The sequence below is a fragment of the Thamnophis sirtalis genome, unplaced genomic scaffold (assembly GCF_051295495.1).
Source record: "Thamnophis sirtalis isolate CommonGarterSnake01/CBP01778 unplaced genomic scaffold, rThaSir2_p1.2 scaffold_1, whole genome shotgun sequence".
In the NCBI taxonomy this organism is placed as follows: Eukaryota; Metazoa; Chordata; class Lepidosauria; order Squamata; family Natricidae; genus Thamnophis; species Thamnophis sirtalis.
This window is the reverse complement of record NW_028261381.1, coordinates 82,576,670-82,594,757: the sequence shown is the minus strand read 5'-3', so window position 1 is coordinate 82,594,757 and position 18,088 is coordinate 82,576,670. Positions and strand designations below refer to the sequence as shown.

Below are 18,088 nucleotides of genomic sequence, written 5' to 3'. Positions count from 1 at the left end.
TCTTCATCTTTCCTCTTAAAGTGAACGGATTGATTTTTTTTTTCTTCTGTTTCTTGTTGCTTTATTTTTTGACTTCTGGATTAAAACCTTCCTTTTTATTTTAACAATTCTTCCTACTACTTGTTATTAAACCACACTAAAAGAAATCTAAAGAACTTTGTTTCCTATAGAAGGTGAAAATTAACTGTGACTCAGAGGGTTTTTTGAAACAATGTATCTCTCTTCTTACTTGACTTCACTAACTTTGCAGCTGAAGGGTTTGCAACTTGTTTACAGAAACTGATAAAGAACCAAGGGCACGAACTGTTTTCACAGGTGCCTCTGAGAATTATTTTGGCAGAGAAAGAAAGAAAAAAAGAAAGAAAGAAAGAAAGAAAGAAAGAAAGAAAGAAAAAAGAAAGAAAGAAAAAAGAAAGAGGGAACAGAATCCTTCCCCTTTGAAGAGTATAAAAGAACTTGTTTTCAAGTCAATTTAAAATAAAAGTAAGAGAGGCCTGGAAGACTACAGTCTCAGTCATTATTAGTTTTTTTTTCTTTCTCTTTCTCTCTTCTGTTTTGGAAACATGGGTCAATACTTAGATGAGGAAACCTTAAAATTCCAAAATATCTTGGCCGGAATTCAAAATCTATTGGAAGGATATGGGAGAATTGAGAAGAAGTTGGAAAGACTAGTCTTCCTCACAGCAAAAGATAATGGGGTTGGAGCCCCCAAAATTAAAGGGGAGAATGAAGATATAGAAGATAAAGATAAGACAATAGACAAATTTATTAATGGAGCAAATGTGGGTGAAAATGGAAAGAAGGAAATATGAAAAAGGGAATTCGATGAATTGGAGCTCTACCCCAGATTCCAGGACACAGAAGAGAAAAATGATGATAGAAAAAGAAGAGAATTTTTTTCAGAAACAAGACAAACAAATACAAGTTAACTTTAGTAGCAACTGGTGGTGATTATCTGAGAGACCCTTCAAGCAACAAAGTGCAGAGAGATGTAATTTTTTTTAAATATTTTTTTATTTCCATTTTCATAACATACAATAACATGTATACTATACATAGCCAGTATCATATAGTATTAAATAATAATTACATCATTTCCTCTTGTCAACAATGCCCAGAAAAATAAAAACCCATTATAGCTCTTCTGCTCTCCATACACCTGCACTGCATTTGGCATCATCAGAGGATTTTTCGATTTTGGCCTTAATGGCATTTGTGCGGATAGCTTGTTCTTGCGCAGCCAGGATTAGTGACTCTGTTTCTTTCTTTAATGTACCTGTTGTTAACCATAACCAAGTTTGTTCACTGTCCACTTTATCTTTTATTTTTTCCAGAAATTGGCCATACAGTGCTTTGTTCTGCCAACTCTCCATTCTTGATTTTATCACATCTTTTCTGTATTCTTGTTTCGTCTGTTGGGCCTTCAGTAGATTTTTGTTCTTTACTTCGATTAATAGATGTTCTTGACTTTCTTTTAAATAATCAGCCAGTGCATGTTTTTCTTCTTCAACTGTTTGCTTCACTTGTAATAATCCTCTGCCACCTGATTTTCGGGGCAAATATAGTCTATCAGTATCACCTCTCTCCAACTTCCTATCTTCCCTCCATCATCCTTTCCTACTCTACTTCCCCTTCCTTTCTCCTTCTCCTCTCTCTACATTCCACTCCTCCTTATCCTCATCCTCCTCATCTTACCCCCTTACCCTCTCTCCTATCCCTCTCTTCCCATCTTTCTTCTCCCTTCTGTTTCCCACTCCTCCTGTCATTGGTGTATTTCCGCTTCATATCAATATACTTAACATATCCTAGTTTTAAAGAAATAATAATAATAATAATAATAATAATAATAATAGTATTGAAAATATAAGAGAAGACAGTATACATGTGGAGTCAAATTACATTAAAATCTAACATGTCTCATCAAACCTGATATATCCCTCCCTTCCACCCTCCCCCCCAACTCCCTCACCAGCCTTCCCTCCCCCGACTTCCCAGAACCCATACACGGTATAGATCTTTAACAAAGACAGTCTAAAATATATTCAAAAAAAGAATTAAAAAAATTAATAACATCTTTACATTGAACTTAGCTCCTCCTTGCTAAGCTAACTTTAAACAATTTATATCATTCCTGATCTTAATCATAAGCTATCTGGAATTTCCTAGTCCCGTATTTATTTTGTATATAATCAATCCATTTTTTCCAGTCTCATTTATATCTCTTGTTTGATTGGTCCTTAAGATATGCAGATATGCAGATATTTTAGCCATGGACATTTCAATGTCCATTCTTGAATTGTAGGCAAGTCTTCCTTCTTCCAGTGTTGTGCCACCAACAATCTTGCTGCAGTTATTAATTGCAAAATCAAAGAGATGTCATGTTGATACATCTAGGGAAACCTGAATCTGAAAGCTTACAGGTATTCCCATCCAGTTGAAAGTTCAAGATCTTGCCCCAACATCCACAAGTTCATCATATAGTCCTATCTTCCACTGCCACAAAGATAGATTCGACCCATCCAGTTCCGGCCAGACGCAGAGACAAAAAATGACCTTGACTTTCTAAGAAGAATGCTATTATGGCTACATATCATCCAACTTCATATAATCCCCCCTCCCATTTTCCAACATTAGAAAGTGTGTCCAAAAAGAAAAGATGACTTGCAGGCATGGCATTATTTATACAATACAAGATGCCCCCCCTTATACTCATAGTGCCCATGGGCAAGTGCCCATCAGGCCTTTGCATTAAGACAGTCCTGGTATGCTACTATTAGGTGTAGAATAAGTTGAAAAATTGTACCAAATAAGGGTACATGCCCCCATTTCAACTTGAAAAGATCAGGTAGCATAACATGGGAGCCCATTGTACACTCTGCACTGATCAATAGAAATGATTTGAATAAGGGGGTTAGAAAATACGATTAATAAATTTGCAGATGAAACAAAACTAGGGAGAATAGCAAACATGGCTGGCTGGGCAATTCTGGGAGTTGATGTCCTCGGGTTTTAAAGTTGCCATGTTTACCAAGGTTGGACACCTCTGCCTTAGAGCATAGTATCAAGATTTGGGAGGGTCTTGTCAAATTGGAATGGCAGAAATCCAAAGATGAATCCCAACAGAAAAATAGGTCAAAAAAAATTTATCTTGGTAAAAAACATTAAGATAGGCATGTAGGGTAGAGGAGAAAACCAAACTTAGAAGCAAGATATGTAGAAAGCATCTGAGTGTGATAACACATTGGTAGATATTGCTGAAATAGATAACTAACTTTGACTAGAAAAACAATATTATTTACATTTATTGGTGACTGGAAGCCCCCTATGGACTTTTTAATGTAAAAATGAAAAGAAGACTGTCTGATTTCTGATTAGATAAGATAGATTATAGAAAGAAGAATAACATATTGTCACTTTAAGGTAGGGGTGGCCAACCTTGGCAACTTTTAGACCTGTGAATTTCAAGTCCCCAGAATTCTCCAGCCAGTTATGTTGACTGGAGAATTCTGGAAGTTGAAGTCTACAAGTCTTAAAGTTGCCAAAGTTGGACCTCCCTGCTTTAGAGAGAGGGGGTGTGTCTATTTGTATTTATAATTTCTGTGAAGAATATCAGAAGCCACTTCTTTATAGCAATAGCAGTAGACTTATATACCGCTTCATAGGGCTTTCAGCCCTCTCTAAGCGGTTTACAGAGAGTCAGCATATTGCCCCCAACAATCTGGGTCCTCATTTTACCCACCTCGGAAGGATGGAAGGCTGAGTCAACCCTGAGCCGGTGAGATTTGAACCGCTGAACTGCTGATCTAGCAGTAGCCTGCAGTGCTGCATTTAACCACTGCGCCACCTTGGCTCCTATCTTTTATCTTTTTTCTCTCTTTTCTATTTTTTTTAAAAACTTTTTTGCACTTTATTTATTTATTTATTTTTCTTTTTTCCTATATGCTTTAGATTAGTTTGTTTTAGTGTTATCTTCTTATTTAAAAGCTTTATTAAAATTATATACCAAAAAAAAAGCATCTGAGTGTGTTGGATAAACTGAATATGAACCTACAGTACGCAGGTAGTCCTCAAGGTACGGTCAGAATTGAGCCCAAAATTTTCATTGCTAAGCAACACAATTGTTAATTGAGTTTTGCCCTATTTCATGACTTTTCTTGCCATTGCTGTTAAGTGAATCACTGCAGTTGTTAAATTGATCTCATGGCCATGAGACACTGCAACTGTCATAAATGCATGCCAGTTGTCTGAATTTTGATCTCAAGACCATGGGGTTGCTGCAAAAGTCATAAGTGGGTTAAACAGTCATAATTCACTTTTTTCAGTGCTGTTGTAACTTTGCATGATCACTAACCGAATGGCTGCCTGTAATGCATCCATGTAAAAAAAACAAAACCTACAATCCTAAGTGTCAAGATCAGGATAATCAGTTTTAGGCACCACAATATAGGGAAGTACTGACAAATTAGAGACTGTTCAGAGGAGGACAATTCAGATAATAGAAAGAAAAACATATGAAGTAAAGTGAAAATCTTAGCCTGAAGGAGATGGTGGGAAGTCATGAGTGCTGCCTTCAAAAAACTTAAGGTCTATCATGTAGAAAATGTGGTGAATTTGTTTCAAGAGACAAAACAAGAAACAATTACTTACAGCTATTCCTAAGGTTATCACGGCAATTGAGACTGGAATTTCCATTACTAAGTGATATAGTCAAAAACCACAACGCCATATGACTGCATCGCTTAGCGACAGCAATCCTGGTGCTCTCCATTGCTGTCATTAGTAGAGACCTCCTCACAATTTCCTGCTGGCTTCCAACAAGCAAAGTCAATGAGGAAGCCAACAGGAAATTACATGTTCCAGGTGGCTTGCAAACCTCTCAGCAGGCAAGAAAGTGGCTGTTGCCAGGTGGGAGAGGGTGAGCAGGTGGCCACTGCAGGCAGTGGGGTGCTGTGGGTACTATAGCTTGGCTCCCCATGGTAAGAAGTCGCTAGAGGCAAGCAGCTTACCAGAGGTAAGATAGGTTACCATAACCTATCCTGCCAGATTTCCCATTAATGTTGCTTTTGGGAAGTTGGCAAGAAAATTTGCAAATGATTTATCACATGACATGTGACACTGCAAACATCAAGTATGAGACAATTGTCAATCAGCAGGATTGTGATCACATAGCCATGGGAGTTCTCAATCAGCCAGAACTTTGATGATTGATTGTAAATACCATTTGATCAGTGCTATCATAACTTCAAATGGTCACTGAACCAGTAGTTGTTAACCAGGGACTACCTATAAATGATGATATAATATTGATAAACACCATGGGAAAAAATCTTAACATCTAAGAACTGTTACAGTGGAACAAACTCCCTCAGAAGCTGATGGACTCTCCTTTCCTAGTTTAGCTTCTCATCTAAGATGAGCTGAAGAAGCTTCTTGGATGAGAAGCAAAATGCCTTCAAAGAAAACCAGAAAGCCCAGTTGCCTCTTGAAAAAGCACCTTTAGGACAACCATGACCTGGATGATTGAGAATCTCTATAGACATTTTTCTCGATGGAAGTTCAATGGACATCTGCCAGTGATACATTAGTCCTGAATTCCAGTACTGGGTGTGTGTTTAGATTAGATGATTTCCAAAATTCCTTCCAACTGCATATTTTACAATTTTACGATTCCCCAGCCATTATGAATGTGTAAGGCCATAAATATTGCCCACCAAATGCCACTGATCTAACACTAGTTTTGTTATCCTGGTAGCTGTGTGTTTGTTCCTAGAACTGCATTATTAGACTGCGTAGGGGATACTATTTTAAGTGTCTTGGTCTAAATTGGTTTTGAAAAGGAAACCTGTTAAGCATAAGTAATGATTATATAATACTTTCCTTAGGGTAGGCAGCCTTTCGTTGAATAGGGGCAACTCTTCATTTTTGAAGGATGAGCTGCATTTAAAATAAGTGGGGGGTGCTGCCCACCTCTAAACAGCAATGAACTATGGTACCATTTTTAGCAATACCTTCAGCAACATTATCAGAGGTTACTCTAGAGGCCAATCCTCCCTCTCACAGTGTGTGAGGCCCTGGAGGTATCCCCTGGGTAAGTCACGGATGCTCATTTGCCTTGTATCTTTTTACAATATCCCTAAAGAGACTAATTCAATCCAATATCCAATGTACTAACACACAACCCAGTTCTGGGAGGTATACCAAAGCTACTTTCTTTAATTCCTTTAATACCAGTGAATTCCCAGTAAACTCACAAGGGTTCACAGCTTAAAAACAGAAGTACCAGCCTTTCGTTAGAAAGACATCGCAAACATATTCTCTGCAGAGTTAATGTTATGAGTTGTCTTTCATCTTGTATTTTCCAGAATATCAAAAGGGAAGCTGTAGCTAAAACATGGGCAATTTGACCAAAATTATTCTAAACTTTAACATTTACGCCACAGAATCAATTTTCAAAACAAGGCTGTCAATGCAATTAAAAGTGGTCAATTTTAGGGTATGTTCAGCCCCAGATCATAAGAACTGCTATCCAACACGATATTTCAGTGTTCACATAAATCCCCTGAGGATTAGACTTATAAACATATTTTGGTTCTTTCTCCACTGAGGCTGAATTTTGTGGTATAGTTTTTGTTTTCTTTACAGGTAAAGAAAAAAAATGCAACCGTTTGGCCTAATTGATGCTACTATATAACCACAAGAGAGCTAGTGTAGTAGGGTGGCTAAGAGATTAAGTTGGTTTCTCAACTGTGAAAACTGTAAAGCCTGTGAACTTCAATTCCCAGAATTCCCCAGCCAGAATATTGAGTGGGGAATTCTGGTAGTTGAAGCCCACATATCTTAACTTGCTAAGGTTGAGAAATATTGGACTAAGGTATGCATTAGATCAGTGGTGGGTTCTGGATCCCGGTGCAACTGGTACGGTGCAACGGGGCCTCACGTCTACCACATGAATGCACGCAGCATGTACGTACATGCACGCAGTGCGCACATGCATCATTACCTCCTGTGATGCTCTGTGATGCCTCCACAATGCTTTAGCTGCTTGGCGGAGCATCGTGCATGCACCGTACGCTCCGTGTGCGGAAGTGCCGAAGAGCTCAAATACCAGTAAGGAGCACAGGCAGGTGGGTGGGCCCTCCGGAGCACCATACCAGAACAGTACCCGGTACTCCCGGCAGGTACCGATACACCCGTACTGGGGCGTACCGGTTGTAACCCACCACTGCATTAGATGTTGGATGCATCATGTCCCTCCTCCAAACAGTTTCTTTAATAATGCCCAATAGAGAATTTTTGTCTAGAGCAGATGTGAAACTTCCCAAAGTGGTTGAATTTGGTCAAACTTTTCTACCCTTTCATTGCATCACACCTTGGTTGCATTACTGTGATGTACCCTCTGTGGGGCTGCTCTTGAGAAAAGTATTCAGAAATAGTAAATGATGCAAACATTGCACTGGGAAAACAGCAAAAACATATGTGTTCATCTACCTTTTAAATTTTAATTCATTTAAATGCTCTTGATTTTAATGCTGATTTTTGCTGCAGTGATTTTACTGTTCCGTTTAATTCTTTGTACCTTCTTTAATTGTTATAAACCAATGTAAGTACAGAAAGACCATAAGAACATTAGCAGTGCCTGCTGAATTGGAACCCTGTCTATCTAGCTCAGCAGCCTGTTCTCTCAGTGACCAACCAACTGCCCAAGGAAATTTATCATCAGAAGCAGTTTTACTATCATCCTTAAAATGCTATTGGCTTTTTTTTTTTACGGTGGATGCATTCTGCGTCAACACCTTCATTGAACTGTTTAGAATGGAATATAAAGTATAAATACCCCAAAGGTAGCAACTAGGCTGTTAATTGTGCAAGATATAGGAACTTTTGATGCCTTTCCTGAAAAATCTGCACTTTGTCATTTGCTAACTTGACGCAAGGTAACACTATGAACCATTAAAGGCCTAAAATCCCAATTTGTCCTTTCTCGGAAGCCCATCTGTCCACATAGGAGAACACAACAGGTCTTCATCTGACTTGTTCTGGATTTTGGAATATTCTTTCAAACCTTCTCTTGGGTCCAAATCAGCATCTAAAAGATCTATGATATTTAATGTTAATTTTAATCTGAGGTTAGCTCAGTAGCCTCTTATATGTAGAGTGATGTAGATTTTGATCCCGGCCTCCTTACTTTTAGCACCTACATGAAACTGCCAAGAAAGATCACCTGTCTGCTCAGAGGATGGTAGCATCAATTTGACACCCAATTACATACCACCACCCTGGACTACACTGACAGGTACTCAAAGACATGTCCCGCTATTTAGAGGTCTCAAGGTCTGTATGGGAATAAACCAATTGTAGTTGAATTGAATGTGAAATGAAGTTGCTGCTTTGCTTATCAAGGTTATCTGCCAACTCCAGTGCTGTCTCTTGAAGAGATTGTACTGTCCTTGAGTGAGCAGCTCCATGCCTTAGTAGTCATTCTGGATTTATGCTACTTGTGATGCGGAGGTAGAAGCCCTAGAGAGGAGATCATATGTCCAGCTGGTGTGACAGTTCTAGCCCTACCTTGGTAGAAGGACCTTGCAAAGTGATTCATGTTCTCATCACCACTCAGTTGGACTATTGTAATGTGGTCAACATAGGGCTGCCTTTAAAAATACTTGGAAACTATACTTGGTTGAAAGTGCAATGTTTCTATCTTTATATTCGAGATACTATTAACATATGACACCGGTCAACAAGTGCTGTGATAGCTACCAATAGGCTTCTGAATGCAGATTAAGATCCTGGTTTTGACCCATACAACTCTATATGGCTTGGTTGCTGAGATACTTTTACTTTATCCACAACTGGTCATTCATCCAATATGACAACCTGGAAAAATTGACAGTTTCTCACTATCATGAAATCAGAGGGATGGAGATCTCAATGCTTGGAGGAAATGCTTCTCAATTATGGCCTCCATGTCATAGATGTCCACTGGAGGTCAGACTTGTCCTGAATTTGGTGGCTTCCCAAAAGCAAGTTAAAAGGAAGATGCCTCTTCCAGGGCTTCTTAACAACTTAGTTAGGGTAACACTGAAGGAATTGTTTGGATATTGCTTTATATTAATTATCAGTCTTGTTTTTGTTGTCTGTTTTATTACTACGTTACTTGTACTATGGATCTTTTTATTTCTCGTAAACCCTCGAGATGTGCTTTATTGCAACAGGCTAAAAACTCCAATAAATAAATAAAAGTTGATATGCTGAATACAAACAAATATTCTAAGTAAGAAAATGATGAACAAGTTTATCAAACAAATAAAACATTGAAGTAATTCATAACATGGAAAAATAATCTAAAACTTCCAAGTCATGGCTGAAGTGAGTTGGTGTGCAATTTTGTGAAATCTTTCTCTCTGCTTTAACGTATTGAAAGAATGGAATTGTGTTTTCTTTTTTCAGTAGTTTATTTGAATAAAACAAAACTTTAGAATAAAGGCTTTAACATCTCCTGCAACCCAAATGAAATGACTATTTTGATGCTTTATTCACAATTAATGCAGAACTTACTCAAGTTCATTGATAAGAAATCACAATTAACCACCAGGTTATAGAAATAGCAATGTATATAAAAATATAACTGATGAGGCTGGAGGCATGTGCCATTTAATTCATGGGAGGTGAGAGGTTATTCAAAATGAATTATTTTTTTTAATCAACAAAATTCTATATTTAAACTCCATACATATCTCTGAATCTTCAACACATACGTAGAAAACATACTAGATTTGAAAAAATTCTACCTGACCTATTCATGAGACTGGGAGTCACACTAGTAATAATAAAGAAGAAAGTAATTTGCTTTTATAGTTGGATCCAAACAGCATTCTTTTCTCTTTAATCATGTAGGGTGGGAATTAACCAATCAAAATAAGTCACTTTTTTCAGTGCCATTGTATCTTTGAATGGTCACTAAACAAATGGCTGCAATTGAGCCCAGAATTTCTGTTGTGAAGCAAGACAGTTGCTAAGTAGGTTCTGTCCCAATTTATGATCATTCCTACCATAGTTGTTAAGTGAATCACTGCAGTAGTTAAATTAGTACATGGTTATTAAGTGAATGTGGCTTCCCCATTGACTTTGCTTGTCAGAAAGTCAAAAAAAGAGATCACATGGCCCCAGGGTACTGCAGCTGTCATAAATATGAACCAGTTGCCAAAAAGAAGCATTGATATATCATTCATCAAGTCCACTCCCCAAATAGAACCCATATACCATAGGACATTGACACTTTAATATGGAATAAGCCATACTATGTTTAATTGGATTAATTAGAACCATGGTAGCATAGTGATTAGAATACAGTATTGTGGGCTGATTCTGCTCACTGCCAGCAGTTCAATCCTGACTGGCTCAAGGTTGACTCAGCATTCCATCCTTCTGAGGTTGGTAACATGAGGACCTAGATTGTAACCCACGTGTAAAGCACTGGGAAATGTTACATAAATCTAAATGTTATTGCTATTGCTAATTTAAACCTGGTGTATTATAATTTCTGTACTGCTGATCCCAGTCTGGTGGTTCACCCAGATGCTTTCTATGGTCTAAAAAAGTTTGATTTTCCTGGTTAAATCTTATGAATATCACACTGTAATCTGCTTCTTTTCAAAATGTGTAATTGCACCTGTTAGAACAAATCACCTTCTCCCATCCTTTTGTTATTCATAGTCCATCCTCTCTTTGGTAACTTCTAAATTTAGCTGTGATTATCTACTTATTAAGTTGAAAAAATCATACTTGTCACCCATCTAATTGCATCCTATTCAATTGAGACTATATAATTCTCATAAATATTCTCATCCATGAGCCACTGAATTTGAGCTCTTGTTTGAAAATAGGGCATAACTCCATGGTTATTTACAATCTTTTTTTTTCACTAAAGCTTCAGATACAGTCCTTACTATCTTCATTGATAGCAAAGCTCAGAATGGCTTTTTCCAGAAACTTGGAGGGGAAACTGTTGTTATTCAGAATAGGGAAATTTGAGGAAGAGAGTTTATTGATTTGGTTTTGTATAGGGCAGTTTCACATAGCATATATTTACATTTAATCCAATCAGGTTATCTCCCAGTTTAGATATTGATCAATCATTGTAGCAGTTGAAAGAAAAGTCCGCTATGTAGGATCAACTCTACAAGTGTTATCCCCTTGGGAAAGAGCTCAGTGCAAAATGATTTCTCCACGCCTTGGTATTTCTCCAGCTCAGTTGTATTCTTTCAAAATGTGATTCGTTGAGTTAAGCAGGTCAGGTCCCTGTGGATACAGTATATGCCATCCAGTGAAAATTAAAGACCAGAAAATTAACAGGGTTTGTTGTGTTACCAAGCTGAAGACATTTTATCCACATGCTCATAGAAACACATCCTGAGCTAATGGAACACAGTGCTGTATTCCAAGTCATATTTATACTTGCAAAAAGCAATGAGTGTACTTCTGTTAAGCTCACTTGGCAACTATCTTGCTGGGATTCCCTCCCCCCTCTCCTTGGCTTTAAGTGATATGGACAAGGTGTGCTTTAAAGATAATGGAAAGCATGGCCAAATGAACCCATTTAATTACGGAAGTCCTGCCATGGGTGAATAATATAATGATGTGGGATTGTGGACACCAGGCCAAAAACAAAACCAATCTTCCAACTAAAATACAAGGGCTTTAGTTAGTGATCTCCCCCTCTTTCAAAGTTGTTGATAATTTGAGTGTGCTCCATCAAGAGGAACCATCCTGAACCAGCGGGATGAAAACCTAGCCAGATGTGGGAAGTGCTAGTGGATACACTAAAACCCAGGATGAACACAGTTAATATTAGCTTCTTGATACAGAAAGCCAGATGGATTAATGAATCAACTCATGCATTGCCTAAGGAAACAACAACAAAAAAAGTATCTTCTATACTTCAGCACACATTGAGGACTCTGACAATAGCAAGTAAAAACTCCTAATTTGGCACAAAAAGGGGTGGGGAGCGCAGGAATAAATTACAAGCTCTATTTAAAAAATCCACACAAGAAAACCCATGAAAGGACCCGGAAAGCAGCAAGTCAACACTTTTAAATAGTCTGACAAAGAGACAGAGGGTGGGGGGTGGGGGGAGGAGAGAGAACAGTATGCACATGCTGACTATGATTGTTGATGTCAGCTGTACCTAGTCTTCCTTCCAAATGAACAGAACTAGCATCTGGTTTCTACTAATGGAAAATCCAACCCATTATATGGTAAATCATAGGAAACCAGTGTCTCCGGTATTTCAGAGTCTTAATGTTCAATTCCTGTTACTCCTGGGTATGGCGAGTTTGCCATTTTCTCAGGGTCTCACCCTTCACATTTTAGGAAGCATAACATAGAGGTGGTTTGAATTTGCTCCCTACCAGCAATTCTGAAATCTCCCTCCAAAGAACCAGAAGAATTCTTTGTGAACCCTCCTTAAGCCCGCCGTGCCCTCTAAATTCACGCCACCTCGACTTTTTCTCTCTGTAGTTCTGGAAAGTTAAGGTAGAGGGGAGGGAGTTAGGGAGTCAGTGAATGCCACAGACAGAATGACAATAGTTTACACAGTAGCACGTGTTTCAGCAATAAATGCTCCCCCTCCCGGTTTTCTCTTCCCCCTCTCCCTCCCCCCCTTTCCCCCCTCTCTCTCACACACCCACTTTAACTGTGCTTTTGTGTTTTGTCAGAATTAATGAGAAAAGTTCCCTTGCCCTAGGGGTAATTAGTGTCCTTGGAGTTAAATAAGCTAATACTTAGACACCTCTGGCACAGGCAATTATGTTTGTGTATTGAATAATTGATTCAAAGAGAGGGGGAAGGGGGCTGCTAATCAGATCTGAGCATAATGAATTGATTTAATTAACAGGGGAATCTGAGGGTCCCTGGGAAATGTGCGCATTTATTCAGCAGCAGGAGAGAGTGCAAGCACATAAATTGAGAGAGAGGGCAGCAGGCAAGCACATTTGCTTCAGTGATAGCTTCGCATCTTCCCATCCTGTTCTTTCCTTCATTTTTTAAGGGGGAAAATTATATTTATAATTTCAGATTTAGACTCAAATCCAGAGAAGAGCACTTTAGAAGCTTATCTACCTCCGCAGTAGCAACAGCAAAAAAGGGGGTTTAGGGAAGGATCCTGTGGGCTCGCTTTAAGATCAAGGGGCACCGTTGTTGCTATTGTTCGGAGGTTAAGGGAAAGGCAAGGACGGGAGAAGCTGAGCCCCCACTTCGTACCTTACCTTCCTGCCTTTCTCCCCCCCCCCACTCCGCGCTACCACCACCCCCCGCTCCGTGCGTGCCATCTCCAAACTGGCATTCAGTTGCAACCCACCAGAAGGATAGGAGTCTCCGAGGAGGTGGTCGCTGCTGTCTCTGCCGCTTTAGGGGAAAGGGGTGTCGGGGGGAGCAAGACGCCGGCCAAGCCAGCTCCCCGGCCGGATTTGCCTCCTGGGGTAATTCTAACTGAGCGCGATCTAGGCTAAAAGTCGGGCAAGTGTAACCGGCTCGGCTGGAGGTGGGGGGGCTGCCTGTGCGAGAGGGGGCGGGTGGGGGGAAGCTAAGAGGAGGATAAGCCAGGCAGCGGTAACCGAGGCCCACTTCGCCAACCCTCCCGTGTCCCCCGTCCCCCCACCCCCGCACCCCTCACACCGCGCTCCGAGCCTTCCTTTCCAAACGGAGCGAAGGAATCCGCAACCGGCGGCTTGGAGGGCGAGCCAGCGACGGAGCGGCGGAGGCAGCCGATCCCCGCCACAATGGTGCTGGACAAGGAAGACGGTAGGTGGCGGGTCGCGATGCGGCGGCGGGGAGATGTTGGAGGGGGGGGGGGGTTAGAGGAAAAAAAAGGGTGGGCTGCCGCGATGCTCTGCCGGCCGGCGCGTCCTGTCCGCCGGGCATCCGCAAAGGAAAGAGCCCGCCTCAAGTCTCTCGGCTGTGGGAGAGCCGGGTTGTGCGGCGAGACCGAGCGCGGTGCCCGCCTGCTCTGCGGAGACGGGGCACATGCGCCGCTCCGTCCGCTCGCTCGGCAAGGGACGGCTCCGGAAGTCAACAAAGCTTTCCCAAGGACCGGCTTATTTACCCGCGCCTCCCGCCGCCCTCTTGCTGCGCCCGACCCAAAATGTCCGTGTAGATGCGTGCGCGGACCCGCTTTGACGACTTTCTTTTGAGATCGCTCTGCTCCGGGGTTGCCTGTTCGGTCCCCGCCAGCCTCCTCTCTTCCGGGAGTGTGTGCGTGTATTTTCTCCTCTGTGTCCCCCCCCCACCGCCCCAATTCCTTCAAAGCAAAGAGGGAGACAATGCTATTATTGAGGAAGGGAAAGAGGTGCCGGATTGATTAAACTCGTCTGAAGGGAAAAGGATCCCCACCACCAAAAAAAACCCTCGGAGTTCTTCTGAAGAAATGAGGGAGAAGGTGCTCTCCCCGGGTGTTTGAGTGGGGTAAAGGGACGTGGGGGGGGGGGAAGAGAGCTTCCTGTAAGTTTCAAAGAATCGTAAATTGTCAAGACTTGCTCGAACTGAAACCGGGGTCTCACTGGGGTGGGGGGGAGGTTAGGGAAGGTGGCGTAGAGGCAGGACTTTAGGCGAGGGTTAAAAGACTAAGCTAATTAAAAGGGCAATTACTGGGGAGGGAAGGAAATCCGATTGGGAGGAAGCTCCTCCGAGATGAGCCTCCAGAAGGCGCGGAGGAATAAGACCGGGCTTCTGGAAGAGCTGGGGAGGGAGGGGAGCGGTGAGAGAGAGAGAAGGATAACTTAAGAACGGCGGGATCCACTTAAACGATCGTTTCAGCTGTCAGTCTTCCTGGCTCTAGCAATCTAGGGTAATGACTTTTGAGGCAAGAGGCAGCCTTTGTTGCGGACTAAGAAAGTAGAGATTTTAAACCCCTTTTGGGCAGCTTAAATCAGTAGGGTGGACTGTGGGACGGGATGTGGGTTCTCCCCGATTCCTGACTGCCTGCTTTCCTCCCAAGGATACCCAGCAGTTTTCGGAACATGTTAGTTTAATGAGATCCAAAACAGTTTTTGTTTAGAGGGTTGCCCTGGGAGAACTTTAAATAAGTGCTCACAACTAGCTGAGTGAGTTAACTAGTTGAATGAACCCTGATAGAAAGTGTATTTTGACTGTGTCTTTGTAATTGTCAGATAAATCTATGCGTTTTCTCAGGTTTGTGAATAGAAAAGGAAGTGCCTGCGGGGCTCCCAAGTTTTCAAAATGCTGTCTCAAGGCATCTGATGACAATCTGTGTTGGGTGTCTCTTTGTTTTGTTCTGTGACAGGGAACAGCTGAGATATCATCCCCCCCACACACACACACACACTCTCACATACACACACATGACTAAACTGCCAAGCACAACAGGTGTTTGAAAACACAGATATAATATATATATATTTGTTTCTCAGGGAACTGGATTGGCTCTCAGTTGTTTCGTAGCAAACTTGGAAATGTTGTTATATCGTATGTAAAAGGGCTTTTGGACTCCATAAATGTTCTGTTTTGTTTTGGTACATGGAAGGAATGCAGGAGCAGAATTATCTGTTTTCATGTTTTCATCTCCTGCAACACAGTGATTTTTTTCCCCTTCAAAATATCAATGCAGGTAGCTAGTGGACTTTTTCACTCATCCATTGTTAATTTGCGCATTATTACATTTGCAGTGAGAACTCTTCAGGACTCATTAAGTAAAAAAGCACAGTCTCCTTTTTCATGCTCAGACATAGTGGTGTTTTATATTTAAAATATGAAGCTTTGAGCAACGCAGAAGACAGTGAAAAGTGATCTATAGATTTGATCTTTATATTTAGGAAACGGGATACTTGTTTAGGGTTTGGGTTTTTGTTTGGCTATTCATAACTGGGATAAAGCAGAGCTTAAAACAAAACTGGTTTAATAACTGCTCATAACATGTGTTACTACAGCCAAGAAATTTAAGTAGCTTTTCATCAGCTAGCTTCCATGGTTTTATATATGTATATTTCTGCTCCAAAAGAATTTTCATTTACAGAGAAAAGCTCAGCTGACACAAACCTGGTACATTTGTTGCTATGTTCTCTCCCCTCTTTCAGTTTCAAAAACTTTAAATGTTGGATTTGAAAATCCTAGTAATGGAAATATGTTCCCCAGCTTTGTGTCATCAAAACTTTGGCCTCTGCCATCACGAATGATGTCTATATAATCTTATTGAAGACAGAGCCTAGGATCCCCAGAGTAACTCCAGTATGAATTTTTAAAAAGTCTCCCCTTTGTATGTTCCCCCAAAGACAAAGATGTAAGAGGTTAAGTAATGTCAGTATAATTAAGTAAGGTTAATTCATTACTGCTTTGCTCCTCTGGGATTTGACTTGCCTTTCCATCTGCTTTGATTTTGATGTGGGAACTGAACGAATTATTGTGGTAGTGTTAAAGATGTTAAAAAAATTATTTGACTCGGGGGGGAAAAAAAAGAAAGTTTCTCCCTCTTTACTCTGTTAAATAATAAACTAGGTAATGTTCTGTCCTCAAGTCTTAAGTTTTACTTTTCTTTCTTTTTTGCCAAAGGTTCCTACCAGCTTATATCTGCTTAAATCTGATTGACGGGTCAAACAGCAGGATATTGCCTCCATAGAGGTAGTAAGGGAAGCAGGTGAGCAACTAGGAAAGGCTGAGATCTAAAGAGTTTCCTAATAGGGGTATTTGGATTCTTTCAAGTACTGCAGACATACTCATTAAACATAAGGAGCTCAGGGGCTAGAAAGATGGTGGTGTAAGGAAGTGAAACTAGAAACATTGATTATCCAGACAGTTCTCAACAGCCCTCATTCCAGGAGTTCTCATGAATGGCTGTATAAAAGGAAATAATGGTGATAGTGATGAAGGAAAAGAGGAAATTAGAATGGGATGCACTTTAGAAAGAAAAAATAATGTTAAGGAATAAACCCCTGATGAGAAGGATGTGGAGGTCAAACTTTTTAGAATTGTTTTTAAGAAAGTTATTACAGCAAGACAGAATTTGTGCCTGTTTTAAATGAGGGGCAGAGACAGGGAAAATACTGCTTTTCCATTTTTATCTTTGCGCTGCCTCTTCACTCTCAACTCTTTCTGCCTGATCCAACCCTGGACGTTACTAAATTAGAGACATTGGAAATAAAGGTGTGGCTAAAATAAGAAATATAAACATTTTATTGATCGTTGAAATACAGGTCTAAAGAATAGTGGAGAGATTTGGGTAATTAAAAAAAATTATGGTGTTGCAAAATATAAAGTTTCACCAGCTAATTTTTGCAAGGATACCTACCTTTTCTTTAGTAGTTCAAGGCTGCATTGAGAGCCTGTGTCCTGTCACATTTTATCTCTTTAACAGGATTTCCATCTGATAGGCTGGCAGCCAGCTCAAAATCATCTTCTGAGCTTCATAGCAAAGCGGGGACTTGTTCCTGAGTCTTTCCAATTTAAGTTCACTTGTGCTTTCCTTTAATATTCTCTTCCCTTCTCGTAAGTTTCCTTTTGGCAGTCAATGTTCTGTGGCCATTGAGCATATGTGGCCTCTCAAAGTTCTCCTGATACATTGATTGCAGGTAGTCCTCAATTTATGTTGATAGTTGGGACCAGAATTTCCAGTGCTAAATGATGCGGTTGTAAAGTATGACATCAATGGCAATCTCTGCAGTTCCATTGACTTGCTGTCATTGACTGAATCTCATGGTTGTTAGGAGAGGCAACTTCCTGCTGGCTTCCCACAACCAAAGTCAGTGGGGAAGCCATCAGGAAGTTGAAAAATCCAAAGCTGGCAGGTGGGTAAGTGGCTGCTGCTGGGTGAGAGAGGGACTGAGGGCTCCAAGAAGGAATGCACAAGAGGCTCAGCAGAGGTTAGGTGCATGAGAAGGTGCAGGAGGTGCTGTTAGGGAGGATACACAATGGTGCGAGGGACAGGGAAGGGTCTGCAGGAGAAAAGGAATGACCATTGCAGCATGGGCAGGGAGAGCTTGTAGGTAGGTCTATTGGATGGGGGAAATGTTTCACCCCATTGTTACTTAGGGAAGTTGGCAGAGAAAGTTATAAATGGCAATCATGTGATTCCGAGCCCTGC

General features: G+C 40.7%; 1 protein-coding gene and 1 long non-coding RNA gene across 3 annotated transcripts in view; one reads left to right on the top strand and one right to left on the bottom strand.

Moving 5' to 3' along the window:
- Positions 1-9,455: 9,455 nt before the first annotated feature.
- LOC148049602 (uncharacterized) lies at positions 9,456-13,404 on the bottom strand. Its single transcript, XR_015696926.1, has 3 exons — positions 13,358-13,404; positions 12,411-12,521; positions 9,456-11,298 (listed from the first exon to the last, which is right to left on the bottom strand). It is a non-coding gene; the product is annotated as an uncharacterized LOC148049602 (long non-coding RNA).
- A 54-nt stretch (positions 13,405-13,458) lies between these two features.
- The window catches only part of LMO1 (LIM domain only 1), a 132,716-nt gene continuing 128,086 nt past the window's right edge, over positions 13,459-18,088 (top strand). Inside the window, exon 1 of one of the 2 annotated variants that reach the window (XM_087717626.1) lies at positions 13,459-13,478. Coding sequence is in view for 1 of the 2 variants with exons in the window: in XM_087717601.1 (XP_087573727.1) it covers positions 13,779-13,800 (22 nt within the window). In the remaining variant the exon portion in view is untranslated. Of the gene's footprint in view, positions 13,479-13,673; positions 13,801-18,088 lie in introns of those variants that run through there. The other variant, XM_087717601.1, reaches the window with a different exon arrangement.